Source organism: Dendrobates tinctorius, unplaced genomic scaffold (genome assembly GCF_039654945.1).
Source record: "Dendrobates tinctorius isolate UK_male_01 unplaced genomic scaffold, ASM3965494v1 ptg000162l, whole genome shotgun sequence".
Classification (NCBI taxonomy): domain Eukaryota; kingdom Metazoa; phylum Chordata; class Amphibia; order Anura; family Dendrobatidae; genus Dendrobates; species Dendrobates tinctorius.
Window position 1 is genome coordinate 24,553,930 of NW_027361829.1, and position 27,968 is coordinate 24,581,897.

Sequence of the window (27,968 nt, forward strand, 5' to 3'; positions counted from 1 at the left end):
CCCTAACCCTAATGGGAAAATGGAAATAAATACATTTTTTAAATTTTCTTATTTTTCCCTAACTAATGGGGTGATAAAGGGGGGGTTTGATTTACTATATATAGCGGGATTTTATGTTTGGCAGCTGTCACACGCTAAAATACGCTTTTTGTTGTAAAAATAGTTTTTCCATCCCCACATTTTGAGAGCTATAATTTTTCCATATTTTGGCTCACAGAGTCATGTGAGGTCTTATTTTTTGTGGGAAGAGTTGACATTTTTATTGGTACCATTTTCGGGCACCTGACATTTTTGATCGCTTTTTATTCCAATTTTTAGGAGGCAGAATGAACAAAAACCAGCATTTCATGAATTTCTTTTTGGTGGGGGGCGTTTACACCGTTCCACATGTGGTAAAATTGATAAAGCGGTTTCATTCTTCGGGTCAGTACGATTACAGCGACACCTCATTTATATCATTTTTTAATGTTTTGGCGCTTTTATACAATAGAAACAATTTTATATAAAAAATAATTATTTTTGCATCGCTTTATTGTGCGAGCTATAACTTTTTAATTTTTTCGCTGATGGCGCTGTATGGTGGTTCATTTTTTGCGGGACAAGATGACGTTTTCAGTGGTACTATGTTTAATTATATTCACCTTTTTGATCACGTGTTATTGCAGTTTTTGATCGGCGGTATGATGATAAAGCATTGTTTTTTGCTTTTTTTTAAGGGGTTCACTAAAGGGGTTAGTGGGATAGTTTTATAGGGCCGGTCGTTACAGACGACTAAATATGTGTATTTTTATTATTTTGTTTTTTTTTTTATTTACAAACAAAAGATTTTATTAGGGAATTTTTTTATTTAGGGTTTTTTTTAAATTATTTTTATACGTAATTTTTTAAAAACCTTATGATGTTGTCCCAGGTGGGGACATCACTGTAAAGTGTCAGATCGCTGATCTGACACTTTGCAGTGCACTGTGTCAGATCAGCAATCTGACAGGCACTGAGGAGGCTTTCTCAACGCCTGCTTTCAGCAGGCACTGAGAAAGCTGCCTCCCTGCAGGACCCCGAAGGCCCCCGTGGCCATATTGGATCCAGGGACATGTAGAGAGGAGGCCCTCGGAACAGCGCGATCACATCGCGCTGTTCCAAAGGTCTCAGGGAAGCACGCAGGGAGCCCCCTCCCTGCCCGATGCTTCCCTGTGCCCCGGTACACTGCGATCATGTTTGATCATGTTTGATCAGAGTGTGCCAGGGGTTAATGTGCCAAATGCCAAATAGTGACACCCGGCCGCGATCAGCGGCGCTCCCCCCCCGTGACATACTATCCCGTCCAAGGGAATTAAGAACCCAGGTCACATGGACAGGATAGTACATCTTATGGCAGAAAGGGGTTAAGCAAGTACATGTCCAGGCCCATCTGAAGTTTACTAGAGAGCGTTTGTATTACCCAGAATAGTATTGGGAGAATATCATATGGTCTGATGAAACCAAAGTAGAACTGTTTGGTAGAAACAAAACTTGTCGTGTTTGGAGAAGACAGAATGCTGAGCTCAATCCAAAGAACACCATACCTACTGTGAAGCATGGGGGGTGGCAACATCATGCTTTGGGGCTGTTTCTCTGCAAAGGGACCAGGACAACTGATCTGTGTACATGAAATAATGAATGGGGCCATGTATAGTGAGATTTTGCGTGCAAACCTCCTTCCACCAGCAAGGGCATTGAAGATGAAACGTGGATGGGTCTTTCAGAATAATAATGATCCCAAGCACACCGCCACAGCAACAAAAGAGTGGCTTCGTAAGAAGCATATGAAGGTCCTGGTGTGGCCTAGATAGTCTCCAGATCTCAACCCCATAGAAAACCTTTGGAGGGATTGAAATCCGTGTCACCCAGCAACATTCCCAAAACATCACTGCTCTAGAGGAGATCTGCATGGAGGAATGGGCCAACATACCACCAACAGTGTGTGCCAACCTTGTGAAGACTTACAGAAAACGTTTGACCTCTGTCATTGCCAACAAAGGATATATAACAAAATATTGAGATGAACTTTTGTTAATGACCAAATACTTATTTTCCACCATAATTTGCAAACTAAATCTTTCCAAATCAGACAAGGTGATTTTCTGGATTTGTTTTCTCATTTTGACTCTCATAGTTGTGGTCTACCTACGATGTCAGTTACAGGCCGTTCTCTTCTTTTTAAGTGGTAGAACTTGCACAATTGGTGGCTGACTAAATACTTTTCTTCCCCACTGTAAGTAAGTACATCAAATCTACATGGTATATTAGGATTATCAGGAAAAAAAACAGAAACATATATGAGGCTTCATCAGATGTGGACATTGTAGCACACATAATCACTTTATTTGGGTGGTGTGTTGTGAGTTCATTTTCCCCTTCACCATTGAGGTCTGATGAACTCCCTCTTCTGGTGAAGGAAGGTAGTGAGGCTGATTACCAAGCACCTGGGTATGATGATGATGACTGGGTGACGGGAATTGCTGACTGGATATAAGGCAGCCGACGCCCTTCTACCTTGCTGGTGATCTCTCTGAGGGATTCTAGGAGACCAGTCTGATTCCTGCTCCTCAAAAGCTAAGTTTTCTGCACTGCTTTTTGCATTTGTGTTTTGTTTTGTTTTGCCTTGTTTTTCTGAATTTCTGCCATTCCCTGCTGGGGTGAGTTGAATTCCTTTTTGCTCTGTCTTCAGAAAATACCTGAGCGCTGATATAGTCTCTTTGAAGCCTAGCGTCTTCAGGGCCTTTTTCCGTATCAGCCTGTTGGCCCTTGTTTTGATAGGGTTTTTGGCGGATTGAAGACAGCAGCTTTCCTATCCTGTCCTATTTAGTTAGCTTGGGCCCCATCATTTGCTCAGCCTATCTTTCTATCTGTGTGAGTGTTTTTTCATCTTGCTTCACCGTCATATGTTGGGGGCTGCCTATTGCTTGGGGGTCTGCTCTGGGGCAGTTTAGATTTCCCTTTCTGTCTTTAGGCTATGTAGTTCTCCGGCTGTGATCGAGGGGTCTAGGGCTCCGTAGGAACCCCCCACGGCTACTGCTAGTTGTTGTTGATAGGTTCAGGGGTCTGCAATCCGATAGCTGCCAACTTCTCTGGTTTTCTGGACTTAGCTAGTATTTCTGTTTTTGCCTCCTACGGTGACTCATTCATAACAGTGGTGGTGTTGGCTTTGGCTAGGGAAGTCCTTTTAGGGTCAGGTAGGGATAGCCTCCGTGGAGCGGGGGCACCATAGCGAATTCCCTAGGGTGCGAATCTCTGCTGTTAGGAAGGGATACTGATGCAAAGTCTCTGTCTCCCTTAATTTTGTTTGTTTTCTTCTTTACCAGCTAATCCAAAGAGGACAATAAATGTAATGTTCAAAAATATGTACATTTCACATTAATCTAGGGGTAATTAAATTTATTAGATAGATTGGGAAAAAGGGGGACTTTAAATACATAAGTATAGCTGTAGAAGGCATGACTTGGCCAAGTAACTTGAGACCTTATATATTGTCTTTTAATGTGTATTTTAGTCTACCACATTTTTGCGTGGTTTTAAATTGTCACAAATTTGAGTATTTTCAATTAAAAAATGGTGTAGGATCCCACTCATTTTTCATAACCAGCTGAGAGAAAGCAGATAACTTGGGGCTGGTGTTACTATTCTGGGAAGGGTCTACTATCCATGAATCTTCTCAGCTCATTTATAACAACTCACAGCTGTCTGCAAAGCCTTTATTGGGGGCCTCTTTAAAAAATGTCATGGTTCCCCCCCTATTTTTAACCCCTTCATGACCCAGCCTATTTTGACCTTAATGACCTGGCCATTTTTTGCAATTCTGACCAGTGTCCCTTATGAGGTAATAACTCTGGAACGCTTCAACGCATCCTAGCGATTCTGAGATTGTTTTTTCGTGACATATTGGGCTTCATGTTAGTGGTAAATTTAGGTCGATAATTTTTGCGTTTATTTGTGAAAAAATCAGAAATTTGGCGAAAATTTTGAAAATTTCGCAATTTTCAAATTTTGAATTTTTATTCTGTTAAACTAGAGAGTTATGTGACACAAAATAGTTACTAAATAACATTTCCCACATGTCTACTTTACATCAGCACAATTTTGGAAGCAAAATATTTTTTTGTTAGGAAGTTATAAGGGTTAAAAGTTGACCAGTGATTTCTCATTTTTACAACAAAATTTACAAAACCATTTTTTTTAGGGACCACCTCACATTTGAAGTCACTTTAAGGGGTCTATATGGCAGAAAATACCGAAAAGTGACACCATTCTAAAAACTGCACCCCTCAAGCTACTCAAAACCACATTCAAGAAGATTATTAACCCTTCAGATGTTTCACAGCAGCTAAGGCAATGTGGAAGGAAAAAATGGACATTTTAATTTTTCCAACACAAATTTCCTTTCAGCATCAATTTTTTCATTTTCACATGGGCAACAGGATAAAATGGATCCTAAAATTTGTTGGGCAATTTCCCTTGAGTACACCGATACCTCATATGTGGTCATAAACCACTGTTTGGGTGCACGGCAGGGCTCAGAAGGGAAGGAGCGCCATTTGACTTTTTGAACGGAAAATATGCTGGAATATTTAGCGCTTGCCATGTCGCGTTTGGAGAGTCGCTGTGTGCCTAAACACTGGAGCTCCCCCACAAGTGACCCCATTTTGGAAACTAGACCCCCCAAGGAACTTATATAGATGCATAGTGATCACTTTGAACCCCCAGGTGCTTCTCAAATTGATCCATAAAAAAAAAAAGGACTTTTTTTTCACAAAAATTATCTTTTAGCCTCAGTTTTTTCATTTTCACATGGGCAACAGGATAAAATGGATCCTAAAATTTGTTGGGCAATTTCTCCTGAGCACACCAATACCTCATATGTGGTCATAAACCACTGTTTGGGTGCACGGCAGGGCCCGGAAGGGAAGGAGCGCCATTTGACTTTTTGAATGGAAAATTAGCTCCAATCGTTATCGGACACCATGTCGCATTTGGAGAGCCCCTGTGTGCCTCAACATTGGAGCTCCCCCACAAGTGACACCATTTTGGAAACTAGACCCCTTAAGGAACTTATCTAGATGTGTAGTGAGCACTTTGAACCCCCAAGTGCCTCACAAAAGTTTATAACATAGAGCAGTGAAAATAAAAAATCATTTTTTTTCCTCAAAAATGATTTTTTAGCACGCTATTTTTTATTTTCACAAGGGTAACAGGAGAAATTGGACCACAAAAGTTGTTGTCCAGATTGTCCTGAGTACGCTGGTACCCCATATGTGGGGGGGGCACTGTTTGGGTGCACGGCAGGTCGCAGAAGGGAATGAGCGCCATTTGACTTTTTGAAATGAAAATTAGCTCCAATCGTTAGCGGACACCATGTCGTGTTTGGAGATCCCCTGTGTGCCTAAACTTTGGAGCTCCCCCACAAATGACCCCATTTTGGAAACTAGACCCCCTAAGGAACTTATCTAGATGCATAGTGAGCACTTTGAACCCCCAGGTGATTCACAGAAGTTTATAATGCAGAGCAGTGAAAATAAAAAATCTTTTTTTTCCTAAAAAAAAAATTTTTTAGTTGGCAATTTTTTATTTTCACAAGGGTAACAGGAGAAATTGGACCCCAAAAGTTGTTTTCCAGTTTGTCCTGAGTACGCTGGTACCCCATATGTGGGGGGGGACCACTGTTTGGGCACACGTCGGAGCTCGGAAGGGAAGTAGTGACATTTTGAAATGCTGACTTTGATGGAATGGTCTGCGGGCGTCATGTTACATTTGCTGAGCCCCTGTGTGCCTAAACAGTAGAAACCCCCCACAAGTGACCCCATTTTGGGAACTAGACCCCCCAAGGAACTTATCTAGATGTGTGGTGAGCACCTTGAACCCCCAAGTGCTTCACAGAAGTTTATAACGCAGAGCCGTGAAAATAAAAAATCACTTTTTTCCCTCAAAAAAAATGATTTTTAGCCCCCAAAAGTTGTTGTCTAGTTTGTCCTGAGTATGCTGATACCCCATATGTGGGGGATGACCACTGTATGGGCACACATCAGGGCTCGGAAGGGAAATAGTGACATTTTGGTATGCAGACTTTGATGGAATGGTCTGCGGGCATCATGTTACATTTGCAGAGCCCTTGATGTACCTAAACTGTGGAAACCCCCCACAAGTGACCCCATTTTGGAAACTAGACCCCATAAGGAACTTGCCTAGATGTGTGGTGAGCACCTTTAACCCCGAAGTGCTTCACAGAAGATTGTAACGCAGAGCCATGAAAATAAAAAATCTTTTTTTTCCTCAAAAAATGAATTTTTAGCTCGCAATTTTTTATTTTCACAAGGGTAACAGGAGAAATTGGACCCCAAAAGTTGTTGTCCAGTTTGTCCTGAGTACGCTGGTACCCCATATGTGGGGGGGAACCACTGTTTGGGCACACGTTGGGTCTCAGCAGGGAAGTAGTGACATTTTGAAATGCTGACTTTGATGGAATGGTCTGCGGGCGTCATGTTACATTTGCTGAGCCCCTGTGTGCCTAAACAGTAGAAACCCCCCACAAGTGACCCCATTTTGGAAACTAGACCCCCCAAGGAACTTATCTAGATGTGTGGTGAGCACCTTGAACCCCCAAGTGCTTCACAGAAGTTTATAACGCAGAGCCGTGAAAATAATAAATCATTTTTTTCCCTCAAAAAAAATGATTTTTAGCCCGCAATTTTTTTTTTCACAAGGGTAACAGGATAAATTGAACCCCAAAAGTTGTTGTCCAGTTTGTCCTGAGTACGCTGATACCCCATATGTGTGGGGGAACCATTGTTTGGGCACACGTCAGGGCTCGGAATGGAAGTAGTGACGTTTTGAAATGCAGACTTTGATGGAATAGTCTGCAGTCGTCATTACGTTTGCAGAGCCCCTGATGTGCCTAAACAGTGGAAACCCCCCACAAGTGACACCATTTTAGAAACTAGACCTTCCAAGGAACTTATGTAGATGTATGGTGAGCACTTTCAACCCCCAAGTGCTTCACAGAAGTTTATAATGCAGAGACATGAAAATGAAAAAAACATTTTTTTTCCACAAAAATAATTTTTTAGCCCCCAATTTTTTATTTTCCCAAGGGTAACAGGAGAAATTAGACCCCAAAAGTTGTTGTGCAATTTTTCCTGAGTACGCTGATACCCCATATGTGGGGGTAAACCACTGTTTGGGCACACGTCGGGGCTTGGAAGGGAGTGAGCACTGTTTGACTTTTTGAACGCAAAATTGGCTGTAATCAAAGGTTGCACCATATCGCGTTTGGAGACCCCCTGATGTGCCTAAACAGTGGAAACCCCTCAATTCTAACTCCAACCCTAACCCCAACACACCCCTAACCACAACCCTAACCCCAACACATCCCTAACCCTAATCCCAACCCTAACCATAAGCCTAACCCCAACACACCCCTAACCCCAACACTAACCATAACACTAACCACAAGCCTAACCCTAATTCTAACCCTAATTCCAACCCTAACCCTAATTCCAACCCTAACCCTCTTTTCAACCCTAACCCTCATTCCAACCCTAAACCTAATTCCAACCCTAACCCTCTTTCCAACCCTAACCCTCTTTCCAACCCTAACCCTCTTTCCAACCCTAACCCTCTTTTCAACCCTAACCCTATCACTGTGAGAGTGATCAAAATGAAATAATGGAATCTGCAGCCGGCAGATTCGGGCGGGCGCACTGCGCATGCGCCCGCCATTTTCCAAGATGGCGGTGCTCATGAACCGGACCCGCTGGACACCGGGAGCGACAGGGGGACTTAGAAGGTGCCGGGGGCAGTGAAAGTGGGTGAGGGGGGATCGGAAGCTGGCGGGGAGCGGAGGGAATGGGAGGGGGGGCAGATGATGACAGCGGCGGCAGATCGCCGCTGTCATTCAGTGGTGGGGGGGCGATCGCCGGTGGGGGGGTCGAATCGGTGTCTCCAGCCATGTCCGATGCTATTGCAGCATCGGCCATGGCTGGATTGTAATATTTCATCAATTTTCATTGATGAAATATTACTATCGCTCTGATTGGCTGTTTCACTTTTAACAGCCAATCAGAGCGATCGTAGCCACGTGGGGGCGAAGCCACGCCCCCTGTGGTGAATTACAAAGCCCCCTGCATCTGCGGGTCATGTGACCTTTCATTGACCCCGGTCACCCGACCCGCAGGGGGGCTTTGAATTCATGACACAGGGTATGCGTCATAGGTCGGATTGGCACCGACTTTCATGACGCATACGCTGTGTCACAGATCGGGAAGGGGTTAAAGGGAATCTGTCACCCCATTTTCGGCCTATAAGATGCGGCCACCGCCATCAGGGGCTTATCTACAGCATTCTGTAATGCTGTAGATAAGCCCCCAATGTAACCTGAAAGAAGAAAAAAGAGTTAGATTATACTCACCCTGGTGTTCGGTTCGGTCCAATGGGTGTCACCTCTTTCAGGTTACATCGTGGGCTTATCTACAGCATTACAGAATGCTGTAGATAAGCCCCTTATGGCAGTGGCCGCAGCTGACAGGGCTTAAATGGGGTGACAGATTTCCTTTAATAACCAGCACAGGCTAAACAGACAGTTGCAGGCTGCTATTAATAGTCTGGGAAGGGGGTAATACACATGTCACTTCCCAGGCTATTAATATCAGCTATCAGCTGTCCACTTATACGATACAATACGAAACACTTTATTGATCCCGAGGGAAATTATGGTATCACAGCAACGTTACAATAGCATTACAAACAAAAGATTAAGAAAAGAATTACATAGAATAATTACTAGACACAGATCCTGCGCATGACTAACCACAATACGTAACAAACAAAGGTACACAAGTCTCTGATTCTTTACATTAGTGCGCCGGCCCTAGGTCATAGCCATCTTTCACCCTTAGTGAATTGTTATACTTCCCTAGGTCATAGCCATCTTTCACCCTTAGTGAATTGTTATACTTCCCCATAGCAGTAGGCACCAACGATTTCCTGAATTTCTCCTTCTTGCACCTTAGTAGGATTAGATGGCTGCTGAATGTGCTCTTCTGATTCAAGAACAGCCCGTAGAGTGGATGTGTATTATTGTACTTAGCCTTTACTTGTTATTAATAAGGGGTTACTCCCCAAAAATGACCTGGGATATCCCCTATTATAAGTAAACAGAAAAGGCTATGTAGAGAGCTGCGGGATGATATCAATAGCCTAGGAAGGGGCCATGAATATTGGCCCCCTCCCAGACTAAGAACAACAGCCCTCAGCCGCCTGAGAAATTAAGCATCCTTTAGATGCACCAGTTCGGGCACTTAGCCTCCACTCTTTGCATTTGCCCTGGTGCAGTGGCAATTGGGGTAATAGTATTGGGGTTGATATCACCTTTGTTCTGTCAGCTGACATCAAGCCCATTGGAGAGCATTGGCATTGGAGAGGCATCTATAAGACACCCCAATTACTAACCTCATAGTTAAATGTAATAAAATCAAAAACAGAGTAAGGTTCTTATTTAAAAAAAAACTTCCCGACCCTCTGTTATCCATTTATAAGTATTTAAAGAAAAATAATAAACCAAAATAATCCTCACCTCTCTGCCAATAATCCATTTGTCCCACAATGAGCCCAACTCAACTACATCTGAATGCTTTGCAAAGCCATCACAAAAATGCGACTGCCCAGCCAAGCATCCAGGAGACACTGAGCTGAGGGTGAGAACATACAGTCATATGTTAAAGTTTGGGCACCCCTATTAATGTTAACCTTTTTTCTTTATAACAATTTTGTTTTTTGCAACAGCTTTTTCAGTTTCATATATCTAATAACTGATGGACTCAGTTATATTTCTGGATTCAAATGAGGTTTATTGTACTAACAGAAAATGTGCAATCTGCATTTTAACAAAATTTGACCGGTGCAAAAGTATGGGCACCCTTATCATTTTCTTGATTTGAACACTCCTAACTACTTTTTACTGACTTCCTGAAGCACTAAATTGGTTTTGTAACCTCATTGAGCTTTGAACTTCATAGCCAGGTGTATCAAATCATGAGAAAAGGTATTTAAGGTGGCCACTTGCAAGTAGTTCTCCTATTTGATTTTCCTATGAAGAGTGGCATCATGGGCTCCTCAAAACAACTCTCAAATGATCTGAAAACAAAGATTATTCAACATAGCTTTTCAGGGGAAGGATACAAAAAGTTGTCTCAGAGATTTAACCTGTCAGTTTCCATTGTGAGGAACATAGTAAGGAAATGGAAGAACACAGGTACAGTTCTTGTTAAGCCCAGAAGTGGCAGGCCAAGAAAAATATCAGAAAGGCAGAGAAGAAGAATGGTGAGAACAGTCAAGGACAATCCACAGACCACCTCCAAAGACCTGCAGCATCATCTTGCTGCAGATGGTGTCACTGTGCATCGGTCAACAATACAGCGCACTTTGCACAAAGAGAAGCTGTATGGGAGAGTGATGCGAAAGAAGCCGTTTCTGCAAGTACGCCACAAACAGAGTCGCCTGAGGTATGCAAAAGCACATTTGGACAAGCCAGTTACATTTTGGAAGACGGTCCTGTGGACTGATGAAACAAAGATTGAGTTGTTTGGTCATACAAAAAGGCGTTATGCACGGAGGCTAAAAAACACAGCATTCCAAGAAAAACACTTGCTACCCACAGTAAAATTTGGTGGAGGTTCCATCATGCTTTGGGGCTGTGTGGCCAATGCCGGCACCGGGAATCTTGTTAAAGTTGAGGGTCGCATGGATTCAACTCAGTATCAACAGATTCTTGACAATAATGGGCAAGAATCAGTGATGAAGTTGAAGTTACGTAAGGGATGGATATTTCAGCAAGACAATGATCCAAAACACAGCTCAAAATCTACTCAGGCATTCATGCAGAGGAACAATTACAATGTTCTGGAATGGCCATCCCAGTCCCCAGATGTTATGATGAGTCACCGAAGGAGGAAAAAACAAAATACTAGCTAAGTCCAGAAAAACCAGAGAGGTTGGCAGCTATCGGATTGCAGACCCCTGAACCTAGCCACAACAACTAGCAGTAGCCGTGGGGGGTTCCTACGGTGCCCTAGACCCCTCGATCACAGCCGGAGAACTACATAGCCTAAAGACAGAAAGGGGAAAAACTAAACTATAACAAAAACAAAGAAAAAGCTAGGCCATAAAAGGGGAATCACCACAAACCAGGAGATAGCGTTTAGAAGCAAATTTTATTGGACATGAATGCACCAACACACACATTTAAAAACATTTAAAAGTCATCCATGTGACATAGCTATAACAACCCTAGGCTCATAATACAGCCTGCAACCTATAGCAATACTCCAAAAAAGATTGTGCAAGTGTCAGCCAAATGATCATAAAAACAGCATACCAAATAGTGGTTAACAGTATAAAATGCCCTACCAAGGATACAAAAAACCATATATTATATCTGATCTGAACCTCTGAACCCTGCAAGGCAAAAGTCAGCAAGATGACAAATAATCACAAGAGCCATACACACTAGAAATATATATGAACAGTGACAAAATGGAACAATGAGTCACTGAGAGGAACAATTACAATGTTCTGGAATGGCCATCCCAGTCCCCAGATGTTATGATGAGTCACCGAAGGAGGAAAAAACAAAATACTAGCTAAGTCCAGAAAAACCAGAGAGGTTGGCAGCTATCGGATTGCAGACCCCTGAACCTATCCACAACAGCTAGCAGTAGCCGTGGGGGGTTCCTACGGTGCCCTAGACCCCTCGATCACAGCCGGAGAACTACATAGCCTAAAGACAGAAAGGGGAAAAACTAAACTGCCCCAGAGCAGACCCCAAAGCAATAGGCAGCCCCCAAAATATAATGACGGTGAAGCAAGATGAAAACACTAACACAGATAGAAAGATAGGTTGAGCAAATGATGGGGCCCAAGCTAACTAAAATAGGACAGGATAGGAAAGCTGCTGTCTGCCATCCGCAAAAACCCTATCCAAAATGTGCCAACCGACTGATAGGAAAAACAGGCCCTGAAGTCGCTAGGCTTCAAAAGACTATATCAGCACTCAGGTATATTCTGAAGACAGAGCAAAAGATCAACAGATCAGAGACAAAAACGGAATTCAGCTCACCCCCGGCCGGGGATGGCAGAACTCCCAAAAAACAAGGCAAAACAAAAACAAAACTGAAGTGTACAAAGCAGAGCAGAAAAACTTAGCTTTGAGATGCAGGAATCAGACTGGTCTCCAAGAATCCAGCAGGATCACCAGCAAGGCAGAAGGGCGTCGACTGCCTTATATCCAGTCCTCAATTCCAGCCACCCAGTCATCATCTAGCTGCCCAGGTGTTTGGTAATCAGCCTCACTACCTTCCTTCACCAGAGGAGGGAGTTCATCAGACCTCAACGGTGAAGGGAAAAATGAACTCACAACACCCAGACCTGAATATCATTGAACATCTGTGGGATGATTTGAAGCGGGCTGTCCATGCTCGGTGACCATCAAACTTAACTGAACTGGAATTGTTTTGTAAACAGGAATGGTCACAAATACCTTCATCCAGGATCCAGGAACTCATTAATAGCTACAGGAAGCAACTAGAGGCTGTTATTTTTGCAAAAGGAGGATCTTCGAAATATTAATGTCACTTTTATGTTGAGGTGCCCATACTTTTGCACCGGTCAAATTTTGTTTAAATACAGATTGCACATTTTCTGTTAGTACAATAAACCTCATTTGAATCCAGAAATATAACTGAGTCCATCAGTTATTAGATATATGAAACTGAAATAGCTGTTGCAAAAACCAAAATTGTTATAAAGAAAAAAGGTTAACATTAATAGGGGTGCCCAAACTTTAACATATGACTGTAGCTTCAGTGTCGAGCACTGCCATAAGAGGTGACTGGAGTTCTAGATGCTCCTTGCCACAAATTCTTTTTCAGAAATTTTGGTGGAGCTGGCAAAAAATGGATTTAAAACATCAAAAACTCCAGGTTGCGCAAAAATGTTGATACTTTTCAAAGCATTATAGTCAAACACGAGTTGGCGTGAAAGTTTCTATTTTTTAATCACATTTGTAAAGATCTCCCCATCTTTAGAGAAGCTAAGACTGTTCTGTGGAAACACTGATAAATCATTACCTGATTTTCCTTTAAAGTTATCTCTCCTTGTTCTTTGCACCCAATGAATGTTCTAGTACAACGAAAAAGTATCTCATTGTTTTGGACCTTTTGTACAAAATTAGCAGGGAAAAATCCAATCCTGTCCTCTATTTTACCCTGTGAAAAAACATGTGGTAAGTTATGAGATTTAATAAATTATTACCTGAAATGTCAATTTTAAACTTTTCTGTGAGAGATATCTATAAACATAGTTCATAGAGATCACAGCCTATCAATGCTGATATACCCATGTAGCCCCACTTTCGTTAACACCGAGAGCATTTACAAAGCTATAACACATTAAAGGGAACCTGTCAGTGGCGTACCTCTAATAGCAACTGACTACTCAGCCGCTATGGATCCCATAAGTCGGGGTGGGGTCTCCTAGATATTACACATTCAACTGTATCTGCATCCTTAATGAAGGGGTGGGGGGGCAATTAGGACTTATACTATGGGGCCCCATGATTTCTATGTATGCTCCTACAAACCTGTCTTTAGATTCATGTTGCTTGATCCAACTGAAGTTAATAGGTTGTTGGTATAATGCATAGATGTGACACGTTCCATTATACATGTGACAATTTTGCTAACCCCCTATCATTTCTTTCTAATAAACCACATTACTATATTATATTATTAATTCTCTATTAATATATGTTAAAATGTGCATCCTAAAGCATATCTGATGGAATTGAAATTCGTCACAGGATATCTGGGCTGGATAAGGGGCTAATCTTCTCAAAGAAGTGGTATGTCAGTGAGTTTGGCCAGTGGAACTATAGTAAAATGAATCAGAAATGGCAGAAAATTAGTGAACAAATGGTTCTCATATGGTTGATGTGTGCCACCATGCCAATTTCATGTGATGACTTTATTTTTCCAATAAATCGATCTTGGAGTGTTCAACCCAAGAAGTATTTTTGCTTGTATATTTAGTTTTCCTTTTTAACTTTTTTTAATCCACTAATGTTTCAAGTTAAAATTCCCAAATGCATCTCGATAAATGATCATATCCTTAATGATCCTTGGAAAGACTCTAGTTTCAGAAAACCCTAATCTCTTGGTACGGTTGTTTATTTAAAATATGCTTTACTCATCCTCCAAGGGTACAGTGTCCGTCGCTGCTCCCGGTGTCTGCTATAATCTGTAATGCTGATGTTGCATTGACAGCACTGCAGCCAAATAGTGAGTTCATTGGCCCTGCCCGAGTGGAGGGCACAAGTTGCTCAGAGCTGCTAAGCTCACTGATTTGCTGCAGAATTGTCGACATGACATTAGCGCTCCAAACAATAAAAAATACAGACAACAACAGGTCTTCATAACTTCATAATGGGAAGAAATAAAACACAGCTTATTTAAAAAAAAAGCAAATTAAACCTGGAAGTAGGGGTTTTCTGAAACCAAAGAACCTCTTTAAGCATCCTGTACATGACGTGCAGTTTTGATAGAATCAAATCCTGCAATTATTGACAATGAATGTGATAAAAGCAACAGTGCATTTCAGGGTTTTCTTGGCAACTGTGCTGTATGTGTTTTAAAGGGAATTTGTCACCTCTTTTGGTTGATATAAGATGCGGACACAGCCTTTCAGGGCTTATCTACAGCATTCTATAATGCTGTAGATAAGCCCCCTATCCGACCTGCAAGATATCTTTATGATATTAACCCGGTGGGGCGGTCCGCTGCAGTCCGGTACAATGGGTGTCTCACGTCCGGGTCCGGCGCCTCCCATCTTCTTGTGCCACTGCCCTCCTGCTTGCATTATCGCTCTCCGGAATCGCACTCGTGCGCAGGCACACTTCTCTGCCCTGTTGAGGGCGGAGCAAAGGACTGCAGTGCACAGGTGCTGGGAAAGGTCAGAGAGGCCCAGCACCTTCTCACTGTAGTACTTTGCTCTGCCCTCAACAGGGCAGAGAAGTACGCCTGCGCGGAAGCGTGAAGCAGGAGGGTGTCGTCGCAAGAAGATGGGAAGCGCCGGACTCGGACCTGTGACACCCCTAGGACTGGACCACCCCCCGGGTGAGTATAATAAAAGTTATTTTTCTTATCTTTCAGGTTGGAACGGGGGCTTATCTACAGCATTATAGAATGCTGTATATCAGCCCTGAAAGGGGGTGACCGCATCTTATAACAGCCAAAAGTGGTGACAAGTTCCCTTTAAGCACTTAAAGCATATTTTTTAGTTTATTGTATTGTACACCAAGTATCTAGCTTGTTTGTCATATCAGGGGGTTGAAAAAGCAGAGTACAAATGTATCAGTGCAGAAAATAGAGCTAGTAAACAAGCTAAGTTCTTTGATGTGTTTGACGTCTCCTATCTGAGAAACTAGTTGTGTTAAGAAAAGTAATGCATATATTTTAAGCACATTTTCTTCATGAAGACAATCTCTTGCTAAGGTTCTTGTTTCAGATGCATTAGGTTAAAGGGAGTCAGTCAGTAGGACTAACCCTCCTAAACCACCTGTATGTTCACAGAAATCATAGGAAGCTGAATAAAATTACACCTTGATATCTGTGATTTGATGTCTTATTCCAGAGAAGTGTTTTTCTTATATGTAAATAAGCTGTTAATATTTATGGGCCGGAAACTGATCGGCATGAGATTTTGCCTCCAGATCTCTTTGTAAATGAAAGGGGGAGTTACCAGTGTGAGACATGTAAGAAACACTGAGCAGGGGGCATTAGCATGACAGGTCCACATGAAGCTAAGAATGTCCTTAGTATCATTACTTCATGTGGCATCATGACTTTCTGGATTATGATTTTTTACAACTATAAACTTTGTCTGGTTAATATACATGCATATATTTCATCGTGCTTTGTACTTATACATCCTCCTTAAATTGAAATGTTCGTATTATTAGGGACTTATTTTGTGTTCATTACATTCAGGCAGAATTGAGAGTTAGTATGATATGGATATTGCATTATGTGGTGTTCTGTGGTATCTATGTATTTTTGTGAGCTTTTGTAAATACATTGTAACTCATCATGCATTTCTTTTTGTGGATTTATCTTGTTTAATTAGGATTTTTTGAAATTATTAGAGATGGGTAAAGTTCGAGGTCCGTCCCAGAAGTCCATGTTACCGTTTTGGTACGGCAGCCCAAACAAAGCTTGTTGAAAGGCTGCAGAGTAACCAATCACCAAGCTTTTTCTGTATGGGCACTTCTGACACCATCACAGCCATGTATTGGTATAGTTGTGATTGGCAGGCACACAGTGTGAAAAAATAATAATGAAAAAGATGTCGATTCTCCTCTATTCTTTTGGCAGCAAGCGCAGGTAAAGCTCAAAGCTGAAGGCTGCAGCTCTCAGCTTTATCTTGGATTGTTATAAAAAATAGAGGGGTACCTATGCCATTTTTTTAAATTATTTAAATAAATGGGTCCCCCATTTTTGTTAACCAGCCAAGCTAAAGCAGACAGGGGGGCTGGTATTCTCAGGCTAGGAAGGGTTCATGAATATTTGGCCCTCTGCAGCCTAAAAATAGCAGCCCACTGCTGCCCCAGAAAAGGCACATCCATTGTATGCACCAATCCTTGTGCTTTGCCTGGCTCTTCCTGCTTCCTCTGGTGTGTTAGCAAGGTGGGTAACATTTTGGGGTTGATGTCAGCTTTGTAATGTCAGCTGACATCAAGCTCAAGGGTTAGTAATGGAGGGGCACCTATCAGACACCCCCATTATTAACTCAGTAAGTAAAAAGTAATATGGACACACAGAAAAAATCCTTACTGATGTGTCCGCTCAGCAATGCAACTGTCACGCTGCTGCTATGCAGGTAGATGCAGCTCCACTAGATGGCAATAGAGAGGAGAGAGGACTGCACATGATAGGAGCAGACCTGCAGCGCAGCAGCAAGGCTACCACCAGGTGGCAGCAGAAGAGTAAAGCAAGCCGGTCGATATTAGTCTGTAGCGCAGTACCAAAGGAATAAACAAGCACAGAGTCAGAAACAAGCCAAATGGGTCAATATCGGTCAGGAGCAGATATGAGAAAAACAAGGCACAAAGTCTTAATTAGTTAAAGTGATGGGTCCTTGGGACAACACCACCCCCACCTCAAATGCGTTCACTTCAACAATGAACAGTTCAGATGGATCGGGCTGGATCAACACAGGGGCAGACATAAAACCTTCTTTTAATGAAGAAAAAGCCGCCACTGCTGGAGCAGACCAGTTTTTGAGATCAGCCCAATTCTGAGTGAGATCAGTGAGGGGCTTGACCACCTGAGAAAACCCCTTAATGAATTTACAGTAATAATTGGAAAAACCCAAAAAACACTGAAGACCCTTAAGGTCTCTGGGTTGTGCCCAATCAACAATGTCCTGTACCTTTCCAGGGTCCATACTAAACCCCTTGGCAGACAAGATGAACCCCAGAAAGGAAAGCTCCTGGACGAAAATCAGCACTTTTTAGGCTAAGCAAACAGGGAGTTCTCCCGTAACCTCTGGAGAACTGCATATAGATGACCCATGTGAGCTTGTTTGTCCAATAAAAATACAAGAATATCATCTAAGTAAACCACCATAAAGCACCCAAAGAAGTCAGCAAAGACACAGTTAATAAAATTCTGAAAAACTGCTGGCGCATTCGTGAGACCAAAGGGCATGATCAAATTCTCAAACAAACCCTCAGAGGTGAGAAATGCTGTTTTCCACTGATCCCCCTCCCGAATATGGATAAGGTTTTATGCTCCCCTGAGGTCCAATTTAGAAAACCACTTGACCCCAGATAATTAGTTGTACAGATCAGAAATGAGCAGGAGGGGATAGGTATTTCTCACCGTAATTTTATTTAATTCCTGAAAATCGAGGCAAGGGCATAAACCACCATCTTTTTTTACAAAAAAGAATCCAGCCTCCACAGGAGAGACAGAGGGATGGATGTGGCCCTTACGTAGGCTTTCTGAGATATACTCTTTCATAGCGGTTTGCTCCGGGCTGGAGAGGTTGCACAGACGTGCCTTAAGCACCTGGAATCAGATTAATCGTACAATCAAAAGAGCGGTGTGGTGGTAAGACCTCGGCCTCCTTTTCGGAAAATGCATCCTCAAAATTCTTCAGGTACTCCGGAATACCCTCCAGATTAACAAATGACACAAGTACAGTAGAAAGATAACCCTTAAAACAATTAGGACCCCATTTTACAATATCCCGAGATTCCCAGTCTATAACAGGGTTGTGTAACTGTAACCAAGGAAATCCCAACACCAGTCCCGCTGGAAGATTGTCCAGGACATAACATGAGATACGTTCCTGATGCAAGGAACCCATCTTGAGGAGGAACTCCTCTCAGGCAAAATTAACAAAATTCTTAACCAGCGGTGTTTTGTCAATGGCAATAATATGAATTGGAGTCTCAAGCCTAACTGTCCGTAACTTACACTTGGTCACCAAGTTAAAGTCAATAAAGTTCATGGATGACCCACAATCTACAAAAGCTGTAGTGGGTGTATAGCAACTCCCACAACAAAGTTCCACCTCCAACAATATTTTTTGAAATGAGGAAAAAGGTACCTGAGAGTCTGGGTAACCTCCTCGACAATCACCCAGACTCAGCAGCTTGTTAGTCAGTAGACAAGAAGACAGTCCTTTATCCAATGTCCAGGATCTCCACAATAAAAGAGCACCATCTCCCCTCTAGTCGTCACCTCCTCTCCTTTTCCTTGAGGTTGGTGGCCCCAACCTCCATAGGTTCCGTGTGAGGTACCACATCAGAGTTAGCTGTATGTAACAGAATCTCTCGCTGTATTATACATCTTTCCCGCAACCACCGATCCATACGAATGGCCTGAGTCATAGCCTCCTCCAAGGAGCTGGGTGGTGAATAGGGAGCCAAAGCATCCTTAAGATGATCTGACAGTGCCATCCTGAACTGGCATCTAAGCACAGAGTCATCCCAGGTCACTTCAGTGGACTATCGCCTAAACTCTGAGCAATACCATTCGGCAGTGAGTTTACCCTGGGAGAGAGCCATGATTGTATCCACTGCCACCTTGACACGGTCCGGTTCATCAAAAATCAGTCCTAAGGCCTCAAAGAGCCTATCCATAGACACAAGTTCAGGGGCAGAAGCAGGTAAAGAGAAATCTCCCGATTGGAGACGAGAGTCAACAGGTGAGGATAATTTTGTTACTGTGGGAGGGTCCCCAAAGGATCGGGGTCGAAGAACAGCAGCTTACAACTCTCCCTGAACATATGGATTTTCTCCTTTTCCCTGGAGAAGGTATCTGGGAGCCTGACCATAGGTTTAGAAGAGTGTAGCAAAACATCTACAGGGTCAGAGTTTTCCCTGGAGAAGGTATCTGGGAGCCTGACCATAGGTTTAGAAGAGTGTAGCAAAACATCTACAGGGTCAGAGTGCTTACAGGTAGATTGGGAGATAGAACCCTGAAGGGTGTTAACAGTCACAGAAAGCTCCCTCTGTAGTTGGTTATGGTACATGGCCAGGGCTCAATGTTCCACAGACAAATCCTGCATCATTAATGTCAGACTAGACATCTGATCCGCCAGGGCACGGATCGGATCCATAAACAGAGAAGTAAGGAAAAAAAACTGTCTGCGGTCAGATATAATGTCACGCTGCTGCTATGCAGATAGATGCAGCTCCACTAGATGGCAATAGAGTGGAGGGAGGACTGCACACAGCATGAGCAGATCTGCAGTCTGCAGCACAGCAGCGAGGCTACAACCAGGTGGCAGCGGAATAGTAAAACAAGCCGGGTTGATATTAGTCTGTAGTGCAGTACCAAAAGAATAAACAAGCACAGAGTCAGAAACAAGCCAAATGGGTCAACATCGGTCAGGAGCAGATATGCCAAAAACAAGAGACAAACAGCAGGTCAGGATCCAAGCCAAGTCAAATACCAGGGAGTCAAAACACAAGAAGGGGAACACAGAGTCGGGACAGGAAGAGGGGAATGAACGTACATGGGTACAGTCAGCAAAAACAGCAAGACAAATTAGGGCAAGCAGAGTCAGCTACACACGCTGTAGGAAGAAACTATAACTGACATCGCCTGCAGAATGCAGTGGAGAGAAATAGCCGGCCTGAAGTCAGAACGAGGCAGAGAAAAGTTAACCCTTGACGTGATCAGACCGGGAAAGGGAGACCGGAAACAAAACCCGGCCTGGAACATGTCAGCAACCAGATACAAAATACTGGAGTCTGAACTGAGAAAGTAAGTTAATGTGTATGCACAATGTCAGGGCATATTAACACGTGACCATTACACAGAGAAAACAAAAACAAAAAACACAAGTATCCTAAAATAAAAACTTAAAAAATAAACTGCAAATAATGCATAAAGGTAATAATAATAATAATAATAATAATAATAATAAGGGTATTTAGTAAGCATAATTTTGATCAAAAGAATGTACAAGCCATCCTGCCACGTCAAGGCAACCCTTGTGGGACAGTCCTAACTCTAGTATTTAAAACCTTTCCACTTGCCAAGTGACATCCCACAAGGGTTGCCCTGACGTGGCGGGATGGCTTGTACATTCTTTTGATCAAAATTATGTTTACTAAATACCCTTATTATTATTATTACGTTTATGCATTATTTGCTTTTTATTTTTTATTGAGCAACCAGATACAGGAGAGTTGGCATTCATTGTGGTACATCAGCATTATGGATTATTGGCGGACAGGTTAGGATTTCTTTAATTTTTTTGTTAATAAATGGGAAAAAGAAAGGATTTGATGGGGAGAGTTTTATTCAATTAAAGTACTTTATTACTTTTTAGTTACTGGGTTAGTATTGGGGTTTCTGATAGACGCTTCTCTATTACAAACTGCTGGTCTTGATGTCAGCGGACATCAACCCCAAAACAATCACCCCACTTGCCAATGCACCAGTGCAAGTGGGAAGAGCCAAGGCTAGGTTCCAAAATTGGCACATCTAATGGATTCGCCATTTCTGGGGCGGCTAAGGGCTGGTTTTCTTAGTCTGACAGGGGCCAATATCCATTAGATGCACCAATTCTAGAGCTTTGCTTGGCTCCTCCCACTTACCCTGCAGGGTAATATTTTGAGGTTGATGTCAGCTTTGTAATGACAGCCCAGGGATTAGTAATGGAGACATGTCTATCAGACACCCCCATTGCTAGCACCATAGTGAAAAATAATAAATACACACACAGAAAAAAGTTATTTAATTGAACAAAACACTCACAACAAACCCCCTCTTTTCCTATTTATTAATATAAAAAAAATTAAACTGATCCTCACTTGTACGCTGACAATCCATAATACTGATGTCCCATGATGAACACAAACTCTGCTATATCTGGTTGCATTGCTGAGTGGTAAAATCAGTAATGTTACCACTCAGCAAGACAGCCAGATGACACTGAGTGAGCATATGAATGCGGCTGCGTATGACCGGCAGTAGCCCTAATGACGTCATCGTTGGTCACACACAGCTGCGTTCTCTCACTCAGCTCAGTGTAATCTGGTTGCAGTGCTGAGCGGTAACATTACTGATTTCACCGCTCAGCTAGAGGGGATTTCTCGGGGAGTGTTTTGTTCAATTAAAAACCTTTTTACTGTGTGTGTCTTTATTACTTTTCACTGCAAAGTTAATAATGGGTGTATCTGATAGATGTCACACTCTATTACTAACCTCTGGGCTTGATGTCAGCGAACATAAAACAGCTGACATTAACTCCAGAACCATTACCCAACTTGCCAAGACATCAGGGCAAGTTCGGAGAGACGAGGCTAAGCATCATATCTGGGGTGCCTGAGGGCTGATGTTTTTAGTCTGGAAGGGGGCCATATCCACTTCCCAGCCTATTAATATCAACCCGCACCTGTATGTTTTGACTTTGCTGGTTATTAAATTTAGTGGGGACCCTACGTTATTTTTTTATGTCTCTCATTATAATAACCAGTAAAGACTATGCAGACAGCTGTGAGCTAATATTAATAGCCTGGGAAGCTTCATGGATATTGGCTCCTTCCCAGAATAATAACACTAGCCCCCATCTTTCTGCTTTCCCTCAGCTGGATAGTAAAAAGTAAAAATAAACCCACATCATTTTTTTCTTTTATTGATTTTTTTATTAGGTATATATATGTACAGTTAGCTACACATGCACTGCAGTAGTTATCTCACTGACACATTTCTCACTATGCACAGGCGCCAGCTGGTGAATACTCTCATCTGCTATTAGCGAGACCAAGCGTAAGCTGATGGGAGAAATAGTCATCAGGTGACACCTGACCGGTGATAACCTTTTCACTGAAGATCAAAGCTGTGACAGCATGGGAACTGCAGCACTTTCACTGGTGGTAAGGTAACATCAGCAGGGGCTGGCTGGCACTTTTCAGCCTGGGGGGCAATCACAAGCCAGAGGCCCTTCAGTTGCGGTGCTTTTGCCCTGCTTATCTCTGGCCGCTGCATTAAAGCAGCAGAGATAATAGGCTTTAATAACAGGCTGGTACATAGATATGGGAACAGAACGGAGCTAGCTGCATATATATGGGAGCAGAGCCAAGTTTGCTGCCTACATAGATGCTGTAACAGAAGCAAGCTTACCACATAGACACGAGACCGGAACCAAGATTGCTACGTAGACAAGGAAATTGACTGGAGCTTACTACAGAGATATGGGAGCAGAACCAAGCTTACTACAGAGAAATGGGAAAAGAGCGGAGCTTACTACAGAGATATGGGAGCAGAACAGAGCTTACTACAGAGATATGGGAGCAGAACCAAGTTTGCTGCCATTCCAAATATAAATTATATTTCACCACTGCGCTCCCACCAACAATAAATAGCAATTTCCCCACCTAATAAATATATACATTAATTAGCCCCTGTACTCTTCCTCCAATTCATTACCAGTCACTGCATCCTCAATGTCCCCCAATATGTGCCTCCCGCTCCCCCAATTAATTATATTTATATGCCCCTTCCGCCCCAATTCATTGTCATATCTTCTTTCTCTCCCACCCTCTATTCATTATCAACTGCTCTACCCCACATTCAATACATCATTTACTCCCATCACCCTGAAAATTCATTATTTGCTCCCCCCAAGGTCCTCATTTGTTCTCCTCATCCCCCACCTTCAATTCAATTGCTGTCCCCGTCAATCATTTCATCATTTGCAGTCCCCCTCACCTCATCATTCGCTGTCCCCCTTCCCCCCTCTCTTCATCATTTGCAGTCCCCCATTCTCCCCCCATTTCATGTGCAGTCCCCTTTCGTTCATGTGCAGTCCCCTATCCCCTCCCTCACATCATCATATGCAGCCCCCCTCCATCATTTGCAGCCCCATCCAACATTTGTAAGCCCCATTTCATAATATGCAAATTGCACCACCCCCCTCCATCATTTGCATCCCCCTTTCATCATTTTCAGCACCCCCTCCATCATTTGTAGCCCCCCTTCATAATTGGCAGCCCCACTGTCATCATTGGCAACACCCCCTCCATCATTTGCACTGCAGCACCCTCTCCATCATTTGCAGCACCCCCCTCCATCATTGGCAGCACCCCCCTCCATCATTGGCAGCACCCCTCCATCATTTGCACTGCAGCCCCCCTCCATCATTGGCAGCTCCCTCTATCATTTGCAGCCCCACTATCATTTCCAGCTCCCCTCCATCATTTCCAGCACCCCTCCATCATTTGCTGGCCTGCTCCATCATTTCCAGCACCCCCTCCATCATGTGCAGCCCCCTCCATCATTTCCAGCACCTCCTCCATCATTTCCAGCACCCCCTCCATCATTTGCAAGCCCCATTTCATAATTTGCAAATTGCACCACCCCCCTCCATCATTTGCATCCCCCTTTCATCATTTTCAGCACCCCCTCCATCATTTGTAGCCCCCCTTCATCATTGGCAGCCCCACTGTCATCATTGGCAACACCCCCTCCATCATTTGCACTGCAGCACCCTCTCCATCATTTGCAACACCCCCCTCCATCATTGGCAGCACCCCCCTCCATCATTGGCAGCACCCCCCTCCATCATTGGCAGCACCCCCCTCCATCATTGGCAGCACCCCTCCATCATTTGCACTGCAGCCCCCTCCATCATTGGCAGCTCCCTCTATCATTTGCAGCCCCACTATCATTTCCAGCTCCCCACCATCATTTCCAGCACCCCTCCATCATTTGCTGGCCTGCTCCATCATTTCCAGCACCCCCTCCATCATTTTCAGCCCCCTCCATCATGTGCAGCCCCCTCCATCATTTCCAGCACCTCCTCCATCATTTCCAGCACCCCCTCCATCATTTGCAGCCCGCTCCAACATTTGCAAGCCCCATTTCATAATTTGCAAATTGCACCACCCCCCTCCATCATTTGCATCCCCCTTTCATCATTTTCAGCACACCCTCCATCATTTGTAGCTCCCCTCCATCATTTGCTGGCCTGCTCCATCATTTCCAGCACCCCCTCCATCATTTTCAGCCCCCTCCATCATTTGCAGCCCCCTCCATCATTTCCAGCACCTCCTCTATCATTTCCAGCACCCCCTCCATCATTTGCAGCCCGCTCCATCATTTGCAGCACCTCCTCCATCATTTCCAGCACCCCCTCCATCATTTGCAGCCCTCTCCATCATTTGCAGCCCCACTTTATCATTTCCAGCACCCCCTCCATTATTTGCAGCCCTCTCCATCATTTGCAGCCCCCTCCATCATTTACAGCACCCCCTCCATCATTTGCAGGCCCCTCCATCATTTCCAGCACCCCTTCATCATATCCAGCACCCGCTCCATCATTTCCAGCACCCCCTCCATCACTTGCAGGCCTGCTTCATCATTTCCAGCACCCCCTCCATCATTTGCAGCCCCCTGTATCATTTGCAGCACCCCTTCATCATTTCCAGCACCCGCTCCATCATTTCCAGCACCCCCTCCATCATTTGCAGGCCTGCTCCATCATTTGCAGCACCCCCTCCATCATTTGCAGCCCCCTGTATCATTTGCAGCCCCCTGCATCATTTGCAGCCCCTCCATCATTTGCAGCCCCCTCCATTATTTCCAGCACCCCCTCCATCATCTCCAGCACCCCCTCGATAATTTGCAGCCCCCCTCCATCATTTCCAGCACCCCCTCCTTCATTTGCACTGCAGCCCCCCTCCATCATTGGCAGCCCCCTCTATGATTTGTAGCCCCACTATCATTTCCAGCTCCCCTCAATCATTTCCAGCACCTTCTCCATCATTTGCTGGCCTGCTCCATCATTTCCAGCACCCCCTCCATCATTTGCAGCCCCCTCCATCATTTGCAGCACCTCCCCCATCATTTGCAGGCCCGCTCCATCATTTCCAGCACCCCTCCATCATTTGCAGCCCCCTACATCATTTGCAGCACCTCCTGCATCATTTGCAGGCCCGCTCCATTATTTGCAGCCCCCTCCATCATTGGCAGCCCCCTCTATCATTTACAGCCCCACTTTATCATTTCCAGCACCCCCTCCATCATTTGCAGCCCCTCCATCATTTGCAGCCCCCTCCATCATTTCCAGCACCCCCTCCTTCATTTGCAGGCCACTTCATCATTTCCAGCACCCCCTCCATCATTTCCAGCACCCCTCCATCATTTCCAGCACCTGCTCCATCATTTCCAGCACCCCTCCATCATTTCCAGCACCCCCTCCATCATTTGCAGGCCTGCTCCATCATTTCCAGCACCCCCTCCATCATTTGCGCCCCTGTATCATTTGCAGCCCCGTGCATCATTTGCAGCCCCCTCCATCATTTGCAGCCCCCTCCATTATTTTCAGCACCCCCTCCTTCATTTGCAGGCCACTTCATCATTTCCAGCACCCCTCCATCATTTCCAGCACCTGCTCCATCATTTCCAGCACCTGCTCCATCATTTCCAGCACCCCCTCCATCATTTGCAGCCCTCTCCATCATTTTCAGCACCTCCGCCATCATTTGCAGGCCCGCTCCATCATTTCCAGCACCCCTCCATCATTTGCAGCCCCCTACATCATTTGCAGCACCTCCTGCATCATTTGCAGGCCCGCTCCATTATTTGCAGCCCCCTCCATCATTGACAGCCCCCTCTATCATTTACATCCCCACTTTATCATTTCCAGCACCCCCTCCATCATTTGCAGCCCCCTCCATCATTTGCAGCCCCCTCCATCATTTCCAGCACCCCCTCCTTCATTTGCAGGCCACTTCATCATTTCCAGCACCCCCTCCATCATTTCCAGCACCCCTCCATCATTTCCAGCACCTGCTCCATCATTTCCAGCACCCCTCCATCATTTCCAGCACCCCCTCCATAATTTGCAGGCCTGCTCCATCATTTCCAGCACCCCCTCCATCATTTGCGCCCCCTGTATCATTTGCAGCCCCGTGCATCATTTGCAGCCCCCTCCATCATTTGCAGCCCCCTCCATTATTTTCAGCACCCCCTCCTTCATTTGCAGGCCACTTCATAATTTCCAGCACCCCTCCATCATTTTCAGCACCCCTCCATCATTTCCAGCACCTGCTCCATCATTTCCAGCACCCGCTCCATCATTTCCAGCACCCCTCCATCATTTGCAGGCCTGCTCCATCATTTCCAGCACCCCCTCCATCATTTGCAGCCCCCTCCATCATTTCCAGCACCTCCCCCATCATTTGCAGGCCCGCTCCATCATTTCCAGCACCCCTCCATCATTTGCAGCCCCCTACATCATTTGCAGCACCTCCTGCATCATTTGCAGGCCCGCTCCATTATTTGCAGCCCCCTCCATCATTGGCAGCCCCCTCTATCATTTACAGCCCCACTTTATCATTTCCAGCACCCCCTCCATCATTTGCAGCCCGCTCCATCATTTGCAGCCCCCTCCATCATTTCCAGCACCCCCTCCTTCATTTGCAGGCCACTTCATCATTTCCATCACCCCCTCCATCATTTCCAGCACCCCTCCATCATTTCCAGCACCTGCTCCATCATTTCCAGCACCTGCTCCATCATTTCCAGCACCCCCTCCATCATTTGCAGGCCTGCTCCATCATTTCCAGCACCCCCTCCATCATTTGCGCCCCGTGCATCATTTGCAGCCCCCTCCATCATTTGCAGCCCCCTCCATCATTTGCAGCCCCCTCCATTATTTTCAGCACCCCCTCCTTCATTTGCAGGCCACTTCATCATTTCCAGCACCCCTCCATCATTTCCAGCACCTGCTCCATCATTTCCAGCACCTGCTCCATCATTTCCAGCACCCCCTCCATCATTTGCAGCCCCCTCCATCATTTTCAGCACCTCCCCCATCATTTGCAGGCCCGCTCCATCATTTCCAGCACCCCTCCATCATTTGCAGCCCCCTACATCATTTGCAGCACCTCCTGCATCATTTGCAGGCCTGCTCCATTATTTGCAGCCCCCTCCATCATTGACAGCCCCCTCTATCATTTACATCCCCACTTTATCATTTCCAGCACCTCCTCCATCATTTGCAGCCCCCTCCATCATTTGCAGCCCCCTCCATCATTTCCAGCACCCCCTCCTTCATTTGCAGGCCACTTCATCATTTCCAGCACCCCCTCCATCATTTCCAGAACCCCTCCATCATTTCCAGCACCTGCTCCATCATTTCCAGCACCCCTCCATCATTTCCAGCACCCCCTCCATAATTTGCAGGCCTGCTCCATCATTTCCAGCACCCCCTCCATCATTTGCGCCCCCTGTATCATTTGCAGCCCCGTGCATCATTTGCAGCCCCCTCCATCATTTGCAGCCCCCTCCATCATTTGCAGCCCCCTCCATTATTTTCAGCACCCCCTCCTTCATTTGCAGGCCACTTCATAATTTCCAGCA

At 44.6% G+C, this 27,968-nt stretch overlaps 1 protein-coding gene across 3 annotated transcripts in view; it reads right to left on the bottom strand.

The window, feature by feature from the left end:
• Positions 1–27,968, bottom strand: part of STAC (SH3 and cysteine rich domain) — a 707,138-nt gene that overhangs the window by 26,276 nt on the left and 652,894 nt on the right. For 2 of the 3 annotated variants that reach the window (XM_073549909.1, XM_073549907.1), the window contains one exon: positions 13,152–13,289. The exons of the other annotated variant lie outside the window; for it this stretch is intronic. In XM_073549909.1, coding sequence (XP_073406010.1) covers positions 13,152–13,289 — 138 coding nt within the window. The remainder of the gene's footprint in view (positions 1–13,151; positions 13,290–27,968) is intronic. 3 annotated transcript variants of the gene reach the window in all.